Below are 16,815 nucleotides of genomic sequence, written 5' to 3'. Positions count from 1 at the left end.
TCAGGAAATCTAAAGCATAATGGAAACCCATTAAAAACTATCAGCATAGCTAAATGAAAATTAAAGTGTGGCCTTAATCTAAGCTACAGATAGATTGAAAACAGGTCATTTATGTTTGAGATGTTTAGTATAATGACTGAAGCACAATGTAAGAAAGGATTCTCTAGGGAGAAGAGGGTGTGATGGGAGTAATAAAAGTTGCTGTGTAGTAATTGCAAACAGAATGCACTGATACTTAAGCCATTGTCAAAGAACAAACTTAAAGAATGAATGCAGTAAATTGTCGTTTAAGGGGGAAAGGGCAGTATTAACAGGTATGAGAGTGTGATAAGAAAGAATGATATGTGAAATTAATAAGAATGCATTATTTGTGTTTCAAATCATGAAACACAAAACTTAATAAACTTAATATTAAGTAATCAACTTTAACTCCAGAAAAAAAGTACTACATCAAACATTATTATAAAATTTTATAACCATAGTGTAATAATTTTCAGCAAGATAAATAATGTAGCACCCATATACATACCCTCAGGGAAAGGATGTCAAGTTCCACAGTATAGCACTGAAAGCCGGGTATAGAAATATTCTACCATTTTTTGGGAGGACATCTATATGGTAAGTTATGAATGGAACTAATAAAGTCTTAGAGAAAGAATAAACTAGAATATTGTTTATCCCTTTTAAGTACAGAAAATTCTGCCCGAAACAAGTACTGGGTGTCTAAGAACTAAAAAAGAAAGAATTGTTTCATCTTATTATCTTTTAAGTTTTTCACTTTGACTTTGAATCTACAAATATAAATATAAAAATATCCAAATAATTAATACATTCCAAACTCCAAAATTCTGTGATGAGTTGGATTAGAAAAAAATAAATAGATAAAAGGAATATAGAAAGATGTGACAGGTTGAATGAATATAGAATTATATCAACTTTAATAAGATGTTAAGGTTGTCATGCCTCAGGAAACTTTTGATGATTCAACTGGATTTAGATTCAATAGTCATTGAACATCTAGCTCACAGGGATGCACTACAGATAGACTGCGAAGGGTTAAACCAGTTTCTGCTGCCTAGTTGCTGTGCAACATTAAAAAAAATGAATGCATGTCTGAATCACTCATAAAAATAGTATATATATCTTCGGCAATGATAACAATGAATGTGTCAATATTTGTATCATACTTAGAAAAGGTATATTGTTTTTAAAGAGTACTCATTTGTATGACAATAGAAACATTAAAAATAATATCAGGAACTGAACAAGGAGTCTGATATCTTATAAAGATAAAACCAATCAGTTAAGTTTGTTCTTTTTTTCAAAATGTGTATGAATCAGAGCACACTTCTACTTTTCTACTACTGTCATGTTAAGTAAAGTAATATCTCTAGGTTTAATAACTCAAGCATTATTTTTAATTTCTATAATAACCAACAAATTTATCAGTTGTCAGTTAATGGCTTTCTACATGATTGGTGCTTAATATAAGACATAAAATTCATCTTTTGTTCCTCCTTTCAAAAATACTTGAGTCCCTATTAAGTATTCAAGCTGCTAGCAATCTTAACTTTTATACTTATATATTCAGAGACTGACTGGAGTAAATCACTCAAACTTCTTAGTATCCTATAGCACAGTTCTGTAAGTTATACTGCTTCTTTAACTTTCATTCTATTTTACACAGTAAAAAGCAAAGTTCTCAATGAAAATCAGAAAAGAAAAACTCCAAAACCATGTATTACACAGTCATTGCTTTTCTCCTTGTTACTGATATTATATTCCTTTTCTACTTCTTTATAATAATTTAAAAAACATACTAGTTATAGGTGCATCGATACAAGCTAATGTTTCTGTCTAGGAAAAAACTCACCCTAATCTTTATATTTAGATATTAAAACAAGTCAACCTATTAGCAATAGGACTTGCATTAGCTACAAATTCATACTTCATTCACCTGTTACCATGCTGTTCACAATCAATACAACTTCAGGTATAACTTGACATCATAACATTTACCGAATTAATAAATTAATTGTTTAGTGCTTCATTCTATAACATCTAATAGGACGGCTTATGGATGACAAAAATATGCTTTGATACTAGAGGAGGTGGGTTATAAATTATCAAATAAGTATAGAAGAGACAAAGAATCACATGATATTGTTCTTTCAGCAATGAAGACTTACCATTTGGGAAAATGAAGACTGTTTGAACATTTTGTGAGCCAGGAAGGTACAATATCACAGACTACTAGAGAAGTTAATTTAAAAATCAAATAAATGGGTAACATGAAAATACAATGTTATTCTGACATAAGTCACTGGAAGAAGCAAGTCTTAATGTTGTTAGGGAATCACACCTTTCTTCAAGGTTCATTTGTTTTTTTATAAGCTCATTTTATGTTCCAACCACAATTTAACTCTCTCTACTCTCCCATTTCCTCTCCTACCTTCTCTGTTCCCAAGATCCATTGCTCTCACATTTCCTTTCAGAAAAGAGAAAGCCTCCTAGGGATCTCAGTGGGACATGGCATAACAAATTACATTAAGACTAGGCACCTCATCTCATGTTAAGGCCAAACCAGGCACACTAGTGTGCAGAAAAATGTTCCAAGGGCAAGCAAAAGAGTCAGAGACAACCCCAATTCCCGTATTATGACTTCCACAAGGACACCAAGCTATATAACCATAACATATATGCAAAGGATATAGCTCCATGCAAATTCCATAATTGTAGGTTCAGTCTCTGTGAATCCCTAGGAGCACTGGTTACTTGATTCTGTAAACCATGTTCTTGTGGTGCTCTTGACCCCTCTGGTTCATATAATCCTTCCTCCCTACTTCCAAGAGGTTTACTGAGCTAGTATTTGGCTATGGGTTGCTGCATCTGCTCCCATCAGTTACTGAATGATGTCTCTGATGAAGATTGGACAAGGCTATAGTCTATGAGCAGCAAACATTATTAGAAATCATTTCATTGACTTTTGCCAGTCTTATTTGGTTCTATACAAGTTCTGTGAGTGATCCAGCCTCTAACTCCTGGTCATTTCATGCAGCACATTTTGCAGGCAGGATAAATTTTAGGTTGAAGGTTTTATGCTGAGTTGATGTCCCAGTATTAAACATTTTAAAACAAAATACACAAATGGTGGGGAAGAGTTGAGAACAACATGTTCACACGTGGTTTTGAGTGTGGTCCCCAGCTGTAAATCTGATGAGTTCTTTCTCATTGTTCAGGATCTGTGAATATAGCTATGCAGAGGAGCTGGATAATATCTCAAAGTTAATCCTTAACTTATTTCTCAACAGGTTCTCTGACTCTGAGAACGCATCATGTTCAAGATTCCAAAATGGGATTTGTGATCAATGCAATCTATTCTATGGCGTATGGGCTCCACAACATGCAGATGTCCCTGTGTCCAGGCTATGCAGGGCTCTGTGATGCAATGAAGCCAATTGATGGGCGGAAACTTTTGGACTCCCTGATGAAAACCAATTTTACTGGAGTTTCTGGAGATATGATCCTATTTGATGAAAATGGAGACTCTCCAGGAAGGTACTGTTACAATCTCATTGTTGACAATAGTTCCTGGATAGTAATCAATTTCTATCCAGAGTGTCTTTCCCTTTTGGTTACTTGGGTTTTTGAGGTAGGTTTAGTTAAGGCTCTTATTCCAAAATAAGCCAAGTCAGATAAGGTTGGCCTCATTTCTCTGTGGCCAAGAAAAAACACCGATGTTAATATTCAATGTATACTTTTAAATTCATCACCATATTTCAGTGGAATAAACTTAGAGACATGGTCTTCAATTTATTTTGACAAAGAAACATACATCCCTTGAGTCTCTCAGGGCATGTTAGCCAGGTTATTCCCAGGCTTGGGTTATTTCTTATCACAACACTACTCTCAAACAGGAGCAGTTCTATTTCTGGTAGTCCAGGATTATGGTGGAGATCCTTCTCTGTTTACTTGCTGATGAGCCACATCATAACTTCCTCTGTTATCCTGCAACAGAAGCACTTATGCCCTGGTTGAGTTAAAAAAAAAAGCCTCTCAATCTGAATTTTCTATTATTTATGTGGAGGTGACTGAAGATTGTGGAACTTGTTTATAATTAAGCCATTCTTTAATGAAATCACAGATATTGAAAATATTCCAGAATTTATCTCTATCTCTAACACTAAAGACTTAAGTTTTGTTAAACACTATACTTTGAATACATGGAGATAATTAATTGAATTTATTGGCAGAGGTAGGTAACTATTCTGCTGTACAAAACAACAACAACAAAAACAACAAAGAAATAAAAAAATCAAGCACATAAGTAAATAATCCAAAGGATCCTTTGGTTCCAGGTTCTTCTCCCAACATCAATTTATGCCTCCCAGCTGTGTTCAAAAATTATCTGCTACTGTTTGCAGCTAGTCCTGCCAATAGAGTGAAACGTGAGTCCCCCTACTCAACTTGCAGCCCATGTGGCCACACCTTCTGCCAGCAGCCTCAGTTTAGCACATTTCCACATCCTGAAGTAAACTGGAGCTGGCCCTTCATACAGCTGGCAACATTACACAAGCTTCACTGCCAAGAGGCAGACAGCTAGTTCCAGGTCACATGGGCAAGTGAAAACCCTGTTATTTCCTCTATTCTAGAGACAAGGGTTTTTATACTAGACCAGACATTTGCAAAACTTACTGGATTTTTATTATTTTCTATTTTGGGAATCTTCTGCATGTCCACTGTTGGAAAATAGAAACATATTTTAGTAGCAAAGGAAACTTCACATGTGCTGTATGTCTGAGTGCTAAGTCTAAACTCTGATTCCTGAGTATGGATTTACTGTTCTTGTGTAAACATTTATAGCACCAGTGTTACCCTGGGCCCTGTTAATAAATTGATGACTGCAGTATCACCAGCTCAAGAGCTTTCTTCATCCAAGCTAGATCCGCAAACCATAGGAGAAGGAAATGTCTCCAGTGGCTCAACTCTGGCCCAGTGGGAAACATTAATGAATTAAGCAAACCATTTATTCGCAGTACTTCAAGATATTTGTGATGGAAGTACGTTGGGAATACTGTTTCCTCACCACTTTTTAAAATCTCTTCAAGAATAATGAAATTAGATATGTTTTCAATAATAGCATGTACACCATTTTACAAACAATTTTTATGGATTAGTGTTTGCTTAAAGGCTATCCATGAACTGCTATATTTAAGGATTAAAACATTAATACTTAATTAATGAAAGGAAATTAACCTTAATTAATTAAAGCATTAGTAATTATAACATTTTGTATTGCCAATGCATATGATTTTTATAATGTTTATACTAAACTCATTGATAAATAATATTAATATAAATAGGTATATAAAATATGTATACAACCAAATAAGGCAATACAATAGGAACACACTTGCAATATTTAACTAATATTTTTGTCAACGTGTGTAGTTCAGAACACGTTAAGCTAATGCTCACTTTTTAAATCATATGAAATAAGCTATCTTCTATCCTCCTTTTTATTTACAGAAAGTAAAGTTTCCAAAGGGCAAATTTGGGTTGGTTAGGGAGATGACTCAGTGTTATAGAACATAAGCTATTGTGAAGATCTGCGGACAAATTTCCAGAATACACATAGAGCTTAGCATGATAAGATCTATCAATAATTGCAACAATTTCACTGTGGGAAGTAGAGAAAGAAGATTTTGGGGGAAGCCCATGGGCCAACCAAACTACAATACACACACAATCACACACACACACACACACACACACACACACACACACACACACACACACACACTTGAATGGCTGACTCATCCAAAGCCATAGTATAAAAAATGAGTGTTAAGGTTTTAAGTGTTCTAGACTTCAACACCTTACCTTATATATCAGTCTCATAATCCACCAGATCAAAGTAAAATAAACATTTTGAGAAATGTATTTTCAGGAGTTATATTAGGTTTTGTGATGGTAAAAGTTTCCTCTACACTGAATTAAAGGAATTCTCAGCTGAAATAGGGAGCAGAGGAGCCAGAGTTAGAAAAAGTGCTAAATGAGCAGAGTTCTAGAGGAACCTGGACAGAGAAAGGGAGACATTGGTGAGTTAATGACTAGTCTCAGTGCTGTGATTGTATACATGACAGGAAGCAGCGTTACAGAAGGAAATCTTTGTTTCAAGTATTTATTTGAGGGTTCAGTTCATCATGGTAGAGAATGCACAGTACAGGAATCAACTTGCAGCTCTGGCAGAATGAATGTGAAGCTCCACCAGGACCACAAGTCTAATGATCTCTGTTTCACGTCTGGAGTGAACCTGAGAAAGCACTCCTTAGTGTCACTGCTTGAATATAATACCTGAAAGCCCACTGATAGGGCACTCCCTTATTAAATGAAAGTTTTTAAAATAAGTTTCCATTGCTACATCTCTTTGTTTGTTTGTCTGTTTTTTGAAACAGGGTTTCTCTGTGTAGCCCTGGCTGTCCTGGAACTTACACTGTAGTCCAGGCTGGCCTTGAACTCAGAAATCCCTGTGTCTCTGCCTCCCAAGTGCTAGGATTAAAGGCGTGTGCCACCACAGCCGGCTCCATTGCTATATCTTGATGTTGTCATTATTATATCATAGTGATACCAATGGGTAGGGCACTATCTCTAGGGCGTCTTTTCTTTTTGCAAAGATTTTTATTTTTCTTTAATGGACTTTATACCTTTAAAGTTATATAGTTACTTGGCCCAAAGCTGCTGTGTTCACAATGCCTGCCACTTTAACTATACATGGTGCGTTTCCTCACCAAACTACAGAGTTTTCATAGCCTTTTGCTCCCTTTTACTATAAATACAAATAGGAATGGGACAGCACACAGTTTTGATATTACAGTGTGCAGAATGTTTTCATGATTCTGGCAATTGCAATCTCTCATCATCCCCAAGTTCATTTTTCCTTTCTTCAAACAACTTAGTCCTTTGCTTAGGAATTCACTCTAATTCAGTTATTCAGAACACAGCTAGATTCTTTAACAGCACTTAACTTGAAAGTATAGTATCCCAATTCTGGACAACCTCATTCCCCTTTTAAAACCTCATTATCACAGCTTTATTATCCACATCTCTGTGTATTCGTTATTATCCACATCTCTGCGATCTTCCCAAATCCCTTCAGAGTTCTTTGTTTTTCTCTGCATGTAGGACTCTTTGTGTCCTTCTCAGTACATATCCCACTCTTCCTTACTCCTCTCAGAAACCACTTCCAAATGCTTAAGAACTAGGTCAGGTAGTTATAGTAATGATCCCATCTCTCAGTATCCATTTTCTGTTTCCATGAGTTTCTATGACAAAATATTTGACAAATAAAGTGAAAAGAAAAAGGATCATTTTTGGCTTCCACTTTGAGGTTATAATCCATCATGCATGACAGTAGGGTATGCATAATATCTCACACTTATGGTTACTAGAATGAGGCTTCTTGTTCATGGAACACAGGTAGATCAAGAAGTGGAAACATTATGCAAACCTCAAGCCTGCTCCCTAGTAATCCTTGTAATCCAGCTAGTTCTCACCTAATAGAGGCTCCACAACCTCCTGCAACACCTCCATGACCCAGGACAAAGTCAACAAACACAGGAGCACATGGGTGACATTTTAGATTTAAACCATAAGATACAGACATGAATTCTGACTCATCCATTTAGATATTTAAGCATACTCATTGATTACTGTTTTTAAACCTTATTTCTGGTGGTGAGAATGTAATTGCAATATAGTATTTAATTTTTTTAAAAAATGATCTATTTGTGATAGAGACTCCTGAGATTTTGAATTTACAAAAGTTTACATGGCTATTATGTCTCAATGTTCTGTGCAACAGCAATCCTTAATTAACACATCAATATTTCTATACCAGAACATATGAACATTTCACACTCTGCTCTATTAATGGACTATAAATAACTTCATAAATGTCACGTTTTGTCCTGAAATAATTATAGATAGGTTTATGATTTGATGAGCTATAAAAATATGGTTTTTAGAGTTTTAGGGATTTCAAAATTTTAACATAAGAAGCATGAACCTTTTATTTTTTACTATCAATAATTTAGGTCATGGATTTAAAAGACAGGTTTTGAAAGCCAAGTCAAAATTTTAGTAACAACGTTTTAGAGTACATAGTAGCATTCAACTAATGAATGGTCTGTGAACATATTGTATTAACAGAACTAAAATGTTAAAGATTATTTCAAGTATGTTAAAGATGCTGTGATATGAAGAGCAAAACTTGCTGGAAAACTTTGTCAAAAAGCTGGGCTTAAGAGGTCTGTCTTCTGTCTATGTTGATCATAACTGCACAGAGAAGACGGAGAACATGTGGTAAATTGAATACAACTCATTATTTAAAGCAAAATTAAAGAGTATAGAAGAGTATAAATGAGCATGTGAATGTAAAATATTAGAAAATAATGATGTAAAGGAAAGGAATATGAAATTATACTAGGACAGTGTTCTTACATTTTATATTAAGTGGATAAATATTGATTTTAAGTAGAATCATAAGACATTCTGTAGTCACTAAGAACTTTATAAAGAAGGGATTTAGGAAAGAGTCACCTGAAGGAAAAAAGACAAGAGAACTATAAATGGAAGAATAAGAACACATGAGGTGAGACAAGAGCAACAGAAATTGGAGAACATGGTGTGCACCTAAATAATTCTTGATACATTGCTATTTGAGCTAAGATTAAGCTACCTTGAGAGAGAGAGAGAGAGAGAGAGAGAGAGAGAGAGAGAGAGAGAGAGAGAGAGGGATAGATAGATAGATATGTTTTAAACACACAGACACATATATGTATATATATACATATGTATATATGTATATGCATGTGTATGTGTCTGTGTATATGTGTATGTGTATATGTAAATATATGGACACCCTAGCGGAGTCCTGTAATTAGTATAACACTTTAATCTTTGTTTCTAATACTGTTTTGTAACTGATATCTATAACAAACTATCAAAATGCATACTAAATTATTTACTGAACTTTTTGGAAAATAAAAATAAAATCTACTAGGTCAAATAATCGGTAAATACTACAGGAAGCCAATAAATTTTAAATTTTCAACTAAAGTTTGAATGTGGCTACTTTGAGACACTCATTTTTTTTTTAACTCTTGAAAAAGAATGATGTCGGCATCCCCTTGGGTGTATTGTTTTAAAACATCTTTCTGTTTTTGAAAAAGTGGAGAATCTCTACATGGAGAATTATTTCTATCTACCTCAACTTCTGTTTGGGGCATAGCTACTGAAAGTCATTATGATAATACTACATGCTCACAGATAAACAATTTCCAATGGGATGTTTATTGTTGTTATTGTTGCTATTGTTTTTGTTGTTGTTGTTGTTGTTGTATGAAAAAAAAAAAGCCAGTTCCAAAGCTAAGACTCAGTTTCTGGGTTAATTCTCTCAGTCTGAAGAAGTAAACAAAAATTAAAAATTAACATTACTGAAAGTCACTTTCTGTCAAAAAGTCACATAATGTTCCCTAGAGTGCTCATGTTTATTTTCAAACCCAGTATCTGTTTACCCTTTAGGCATCCCCTTTACAGAAAACTGAGGTCATGGGACATAGATCATGACTAATCTCATGAGAATAAGGAACAGTAGGCTTAAAGTAAAAAGGTTTGCTTTAGGTCCTGACTCTGACATCTGTATTCTGTATAATCTGGTCATAACAATTAATCTCAATGAACTTCAGTTCCATTATCTCTAAAATTAATATCTTAGTCTAGACATTTCCAGGATTGAAAATTGGAAGAAGAAATGGCATTGTTCATCATTTTTGTGAGCAAATAGAGTCCTTATATCTCTTCAAATCATCTTCAGTGAAGAAAGAAGTCTCCAGATACTGACATTTCTTTCAGACTATGAAGTTCAAAAGTTATTTGCTTGGAAAAAGTCATGTATTAAGACTTAGAAGTCAAAGTGTTTGAAGTAACCAGTGACATAATACATAATTATTTTTACTTGACTATTCTCTGTTCTAACTCCTTAAGTCATTGCATATTTAAAAACCACATGCCAACTCTGACAGCATGGAAGAAAATCCCTAGAATCATTATTTAGAAATAAATAATTTGATGGCAAATAGAAATTCAAGACAATCCCAAAGTTATTGGCCAGGTGAAAAAGTATTAGAATACATTAACTCTGAAAATAAAAACACAAGTATAAGTTTAATGAGCAGGCAATAGAAAATGAAATCACTTTATTACCTTATTTCAGTAGATTATATAAGGTTCATTCCTTGAGGTTTTACATGGACTACCTGATTGAATGTGTCAATTTGGTAGACATAATTATAAATTTAAAAACAAAACATTGGAAGTTAGAGAGAATATTCATGAACCCCTCTGCTGGTGTTGAAATTTATGCAAAGTAGGAAATATAGTATACAAGATGAGGAAATCCCATACCAAGGACCACCTATAGCAATGTGAAAGGCTGTGGAGTGTTCTATGAAAGATCTCTGGAAACTGTTTCATAAATACTTCTTAGGAAATATGAGAAAGATCTTTCAAATTGGATGTTAATTCACTCCATTACAGTTTTGTTCCTAGACTCAAAATAAGAATGGTAGCTAAGGAAGACTGAAAACCAACAGCATGCATTTACTATGCAGTATTTTCAGCTTTAGAAACAATTTACAGTATTTTTCAAAACACCACTTAAATTACCTTTATACAATGAATTTAACCACTGATAAATGGTGAAATAAAAGCAAAATCAGACCTGTCCCTCATTTATGCTAATTCACAAGCTTTCTGGAGCTTTAGTTAAAATATATAATAAAAACAGTGGAACTAAGACATTTATAAAAGTTCTTTCAGACTTCCAAAGCAAGAGCTCTTTAGTTATAAATACCAGTATCAAGAAAAAAATATGACTGGACATCATCATTTTTCATAAAACAAAATTCACTGGACTGAAGTATTCTTTCCTTATTATCCCAAAATGAGTCCAAAGAATAAGCAGATTTCACAGTGAGTAAGGAAACTCTTTAGCATGTTGCTGTGACATACTTCCCCAGTGACAATACCTCCCAGCTTCTTCCAGAAGGCCAGCAGAAGTCCATACTTAAAATTGCTGAAGTTATTTCAAAACTGCCTTTCATCTTTATTAAGAACCAGCCACTTTCTCACATGACATTATTTTCTATTTCAGGTGTAAGTATGACTCTAAAACTAAATCTTTGTCATAAAAGTGAAATAGGGCAGAATTTTGTATGAACATACTATTACAGAAAATTTCATTATGATTTACAGAGCAGTAAGTGTATTTGGGCAAATGAAACTATTCACTTTGCATATACAGATATTTATTGCATTAGTTGAATGACTAATATATTCTTGTTTTAAAGGTATGAAATAATGAATTTCAAGGAAATGGGAAAAGATTATTTTGATTACATCAATGTTGGAAGTTGGGACAATGGGGAATTAAAAATGGATGATGATGAAGTGTGGTCCAAGAAGAATAACATCATCAGATCTGTGTGCAGTGAACCGTGTGAGAAAGGCCAGATAAAGGTAAAATGGAATCTAGATTTCTTTAACTGTTTCAGACTTAGTAGTGTTGATTCTCATTGGCATTTTGTTTTTATTTGGCACTTGTTTTGCTTTTTTCATTATACGTTTATAATGGGAAACAATGAGTTTGTCTTTTTATTTTATTCTGATCAATTCTTTAGGAAGGTTAGCATTCAACTCACAATAGTCTGAGTCTGAGTAGTTAATCTGAGCACATTGATCCAACTGAGGAGTCATGTTTAGTCCTGTTCACACTTTCTCCATATGAATGCTTACAAAAATAAGGTTTTAAAAATAAAATGATTCTTGAAAATGAATAGCTTAGAGCTGAAATATATAGTTAACAAATAGCTTTAAAAATCTCCATGTAAGGGCTGGAGAGATGGCTTAGCATATAAGAGTATTGACTGCTCTTGAAGAAGTCCTGAATTCAACTTCTAACAACCATATGGTAACTCACAACCATCTGCAATGGAATCTGTTGCCCTCTTCTGGTGTGTCTGAAGATAACAATATATTCATATACATAAGATAAATAATTGAATCTTTTAAAAAAATCTCCATGTAATAGATCATTAAGATCAATGGGACAAAATATGTGTTTTAATAATTGGAGGGTTTAATATAAATGAGGAAAAACATGCAACTTAAACAATATTATGAAAATATAATGATTTCATTTAAAGAACAGAGATGAGAGAGAGAAAGAAGTGGGGAGCTCTTCTGAATGAAATTTCAGGCCTCAGGCCAAAAACTGGTTATAATTCCAAGGAAAGATCACTGGTGTATGGATAACAGAAATACAGAAGATACCAAAGTAATGGATAGGGCATTGGAATGACATTGACAAATCCACAGTATATAAGTAGCTATCTTGAAAGAAAACATTAGAATAACGGGGAAAACCAAATTATGGATAAATTTTTATATTATACTAAATAAGCAACCTATATTTTAGGACGTGAAATTAAAATATACTATCTGCTAAAATATTGACACATGTTGGCCCTCAGTAGGTATTGGGAAGTGAAATGACAGATGATAAAAAGAGGAAGAATTAAAATATAGGACGCTAACTGTGATGGCAAGGCAAAGAATAATGATGGCAAAAATAAGTAGAAGTGACACTGGAGAAAAGTTTGCAGATTACAACTCAGTGCTGGCAGATGATTAAATATTGGGTCAGGGAAGAAAAGCAAAGTATCAGAAAATCGACTGGCACTCCAAGTACCATTGATATAAATGAAAGAAAAAAATGAGCACCTGAGAGATGGTTCAACAAATAAAGATACTTGTCAGATCACCTGACTAACTGGATTCAATCCCAGTGCTCATATTATGGAAAAATCTAACTATAATAATTTCTAATGTCTACAAGAACATACAAACTTAAACAGAGAGAGAGAGAGAGAGAGAGAGAGAGAGAGAGAGAGAGAGAGAGAGAGAGAGAGAGGGAGGGAGAGAGAGAGAGAGAGAGGAGAGGGAGAGAGAGGGAAGGAGGAGGAGGGAAGGGGGAGGGGAGGGAGGGGGAGGGAAGGAAAGGAGGAAGAGAGGAGGTTTCAGAGGAAGGAATATGGATTAATTACAAGATTTGTTGATTTTTCTTATATAACAAGCCAATAACAGCTGGTCTATAAAAAAAGGAAAAACTAATATTAAAGATCCAGATTTAGGAATAAACTAGTTGCTGGGCAGTGGGGATGCATGCCTTTAATCCCAGCACTTGGGAGGCAGAGGCAGGCAGATTTTTAACTTCGAGTCCAGCCTGGTCTACAGAGTGAGTTCCAGGACAGCCAGGACTACACAGAGAAACCCTGTCTCAAAAAAAAAAAAAAAAAAAAAAAACCACAAACAAACAAACAAACAAAAAAGGAATAAAGTAGTTAGAGCTTAAATTGATAGTCTTTGAATATATTAAAAAGTTGCCAACCTGAAAGTCTAAATAAAAAATATAAGAAGTAAATACAAGCCTTCAAAAATACTGCTTTGAAAATGGAAGGAAGGGGGAGGTGGAGCAAAGTCAATTCAGAGAGGAAGACACCAAGAGAAATCCAGTCAGCCAACACAGTGGTCAGCAGTTTGCAGCTAGGGAGGAGGAGTAAAGAGTAACAGATGTGCAAACTGAGAATTTGCCTGTCCTCTTGTTCTGGGACAGAGGCAGAGATACAGAGTGTGTGTGGGAAAGCAAGTAAGAGGCAATTTGCTACTCTGAAGACACTAATTTAGATTAAACATGATCTTTCCAGGAAATCAAAAGCCCATTAAGAAGAAATAAAAACATAATTAAGAAAACAGGCAAAGTTAGTTATTGAAGCATCATTTTCTGGGAGAGGAAAAATGATACTGAGAAAATTGAATAGCCCTCAGATAGGCCTCACCATTTCAGGTATGCAGAATACCTGAAGGAATTTCAATAGCTCTTTTCAATCAAAACTACCTTTACTCAAACTTAACAACACCTTTGAGATGTTAGATGTAAGCTGTATTATAACGTTCTCAGCCATGAGACTAAGAGAATTTTGGAAGCTAAAAACTAGCAAAAAATGACCACCAAAAATAAGAACAATTTTAATACCATCTGGTAAATGGTTTAACAGCTTGTAGAATTTCTAAAATTATCAGTATCTTCTGTTATGACATATGACAAAAATTGAAACTATGACCTGAAAGCTAAATCTCACCTATGGACTATCTTTAAAAATAAAATTTATTGGAATATAGTGACACTTACATATTTGTCCTTGACATTCTTTGGTTGGTACTCTAATGCTTTCCCGGCACAGTTAGGAAGGCTAAATATTACAACTCTATGCCCCAAACTTTAAGTATACAATATTTGCTAAAAATGTTTCTGAACACTTGGAACATGATAACAGAAACCTTCTTCACTGTGGCAAGTCACCCTGTAATTAAACTTTTCATGATAAAGCCTTTGTGGATTATTCTAATGTATCAAGTATTTCTAATTTTGAATGCTGTAGTAACATATACTAATTACCAATTATGGGATGCATCTGGCTTTTTGTCAATTCATGACATTACAGTTTGAACTTATACTTACAAATCATTGAATAGCTGAACAGGGAGATTTCTTGGCATGCTTTTCTACCATGTTATATAGGATATAATTTACATTATGACAGAATTTGATTCCCTGTCACCATAGTATTAGCATTAGTTATATACTTATATTTGCCTAGTTCATCGTTTTTAAATTTTTTTCTGGGTTTCTGTGTAAATGTCATTTTCATTCTACTCAGTATACATTTAACATCATTATGTTAACATGACTCCAAGTTGTAATTGGGCCCCATCATTTATAGTAAGCTCCCCTGGCATTGTCCAGAGATTTTATGAACTTGATTTAGGTAGAGGATTGGCATCTTTTCAATGGCAGTGAAAGCACCTTTACGTTCAGTGTGTTCACAGGAGGAACTGTGGGAAAGCAAATTGCTACTTGTAATGAGGAATAGATGTGAATCCAAAAGGTTCATGTGAAAAAGTAAAACCAAATTGACTATGAATCGTCAAAGAAAATATATCATGATGCCATGATTCAAAGAGACTGTTAACTGGGAATTATTTTTAGAAAAGTTAATACATTTAGATTGTCAAAATATTGACATTCATATCAATGGGAAATGAGCCATGGGCTGTCAGAACATTTCAAAGGTGAAAAACTTAGTTATCTTGAATATGTAAACCCTGAAAGGCATAGAATCTCAGTATTTTAAATGACCCTACTTATATTCCATAATTTAACAATTGTCTAAGAGTGGCTCAGATTACCCTGAAAATGAAATTCTCCCTTCCTATGTATATTCATATAGCTTCATTAATATAAAAGTAGGTGAAAATTTAGAGCCTTACATTTTATCAATCACTTTTGCTTATATCAAGAAAACTCTATAAAATGAAATATATTTGGATAAGATATATCTGTTTTAGTTTCTAAGGAGCAACATTAATCAGAATGTTAACTATTCCCCTCAGGTGATCCGGAAGGGAGAAGTCAGCTGTTGTTGGACCTGCACACCTTGTAAAGAGAATGAATATGTGTTTGATGAGTACACCTGCAAGGCATGCCAACTGGGGTCCTGGCCCACAGACGACCTGACAGGTACGTGTAACACAGTGTCACCACAGTCCTCTGAAATTGACTGAAAAATGATGAGGCCATGGTGAGGAAAGGGTCCCTCACCATTTTCACAGAGTCATACTTAGGGGACAGAGAATTTCCTTGGAAACAGAAGCTTTCCCAAAACCTGACTAATCATTGAAAGCTTTTGGTTTCAGGGGCAGTTCTGCCTGATTTCTATCCCCATTCCAAAACAGTTCTTGGCTGTCTATAGGGTGTGTTCAGTCCATCCTCAGAACATCCTGAGTTCCTAAGTTAGACCATGAACTTCCTGTTAAGAGGCTGATGTCCAAGTCCAAGAAGAAAAAGATAGATTTTAAAAAAAATTAAATTTTATCTTTTACTTAGTTATTTTTTTCCTATTGGAAACTTCAAGCTGAAAGTAATCAATGCTGCTTTTAAATAATGTTGGCGAAGGGTGAGACAGACCAGGCATTGCTTGCTTGTTTGCTTGTTTGTTTGTTTGAATTTGGTTTAATTGAGGATATTTATTTCAAAAGCTACTCCTTTACTCCATAGCATTCATTCCAGGCTCTACATTTATTTTCAATAATTTTAATAGAAAACTAAAGCCCTAATCTCCACAGCCATTCTTCCAATTCATCATCAGTGTACTTGATTCATTTTCCTACGAGTGAAATAAAGAGAAAACTAAAACTGTCCCTCTGTCTTAAGAAAGTTCATAGTTTAATGCTAAAGGCAAAATATTCAAACATGATTAATATAATGAATAAAAATGAAGATAATCACATTCAGCAAATAAAATGAATTACAAAGATAAATGTTGCATGTTTATTCTTGCTGTACATCCTAGACTTTATAGAAACAGAAAATCTTATGTGAATAGAAGGCATGAAAATAGAAGCACCGTTCTCTTGGGGAACAGATAAGACTAATGAGAAAGAGAGTAGAAAAAAGAGAATAGTTAGGTTAGAGATGGAATATGTTCAAAGTGCATTATATATTGGCTTGAAATAGTTTTCTGTATCCTTGTATATCAAAAATGAGGACAAAACAAGGCATTCCTAGAAGAGCACCTGCAAGAGAGATGTCTAGAGTTTCTATTATTAAGATGGATTTTAGCACAGGACTCCTAG

General features: G+C 34.3%; 1 protein-coding gene across 2 annotated transcripts in view; it reads left to right on the top strand.

Moving 5' to 3' along the window:
- Grm5 (glutamate metabotropic receptor 5) overlaps positions 1-16,815 on the top strand; it is a 551,762-nt gene that overhangs the window by 446,907 nt on the left and 88,040 nt on the right. For both annotated transcript variants that reach the window (XM_052177680.1, XM_052177672.1), the window contains exons 4-6: positions 3,312-3,558; positions 11,412-11,580; positions 15,574-15,700. In XM_052177680.1, the coding sequence (XP_052033640.1) occupies positions 3,312-3,558; positions 11,412-11,580; positions 15,574-15,700 (543 nt within the window). The remainder of the gene's footprint in view (positions 1-3,311; positions 3,559-11,411; positions 11,581-15,573; positions 15,701-16,815) is intronic.

This window comes from Apodemus sylvaticus, chromosome 1 (assembly GCF_947179515.1).
Source record: "Apodemus sylvaticus chromosome 1, mApoSyl1.1, whole genome shotgun sequence".
In the NCBI taxonomy this organism is placed as follows: domain Eukaryota; kingdom Metazoa; phylum Chordata; class Mammalia; order Rodentia; family Muridae; genus Apodemus; species Apodemus sylvaticus.
The sequence above is the reverse complement of the archived record's forward strand: the minus strand, read 5'-3'. Positions and strand labels throughout refer to the sequence as shown.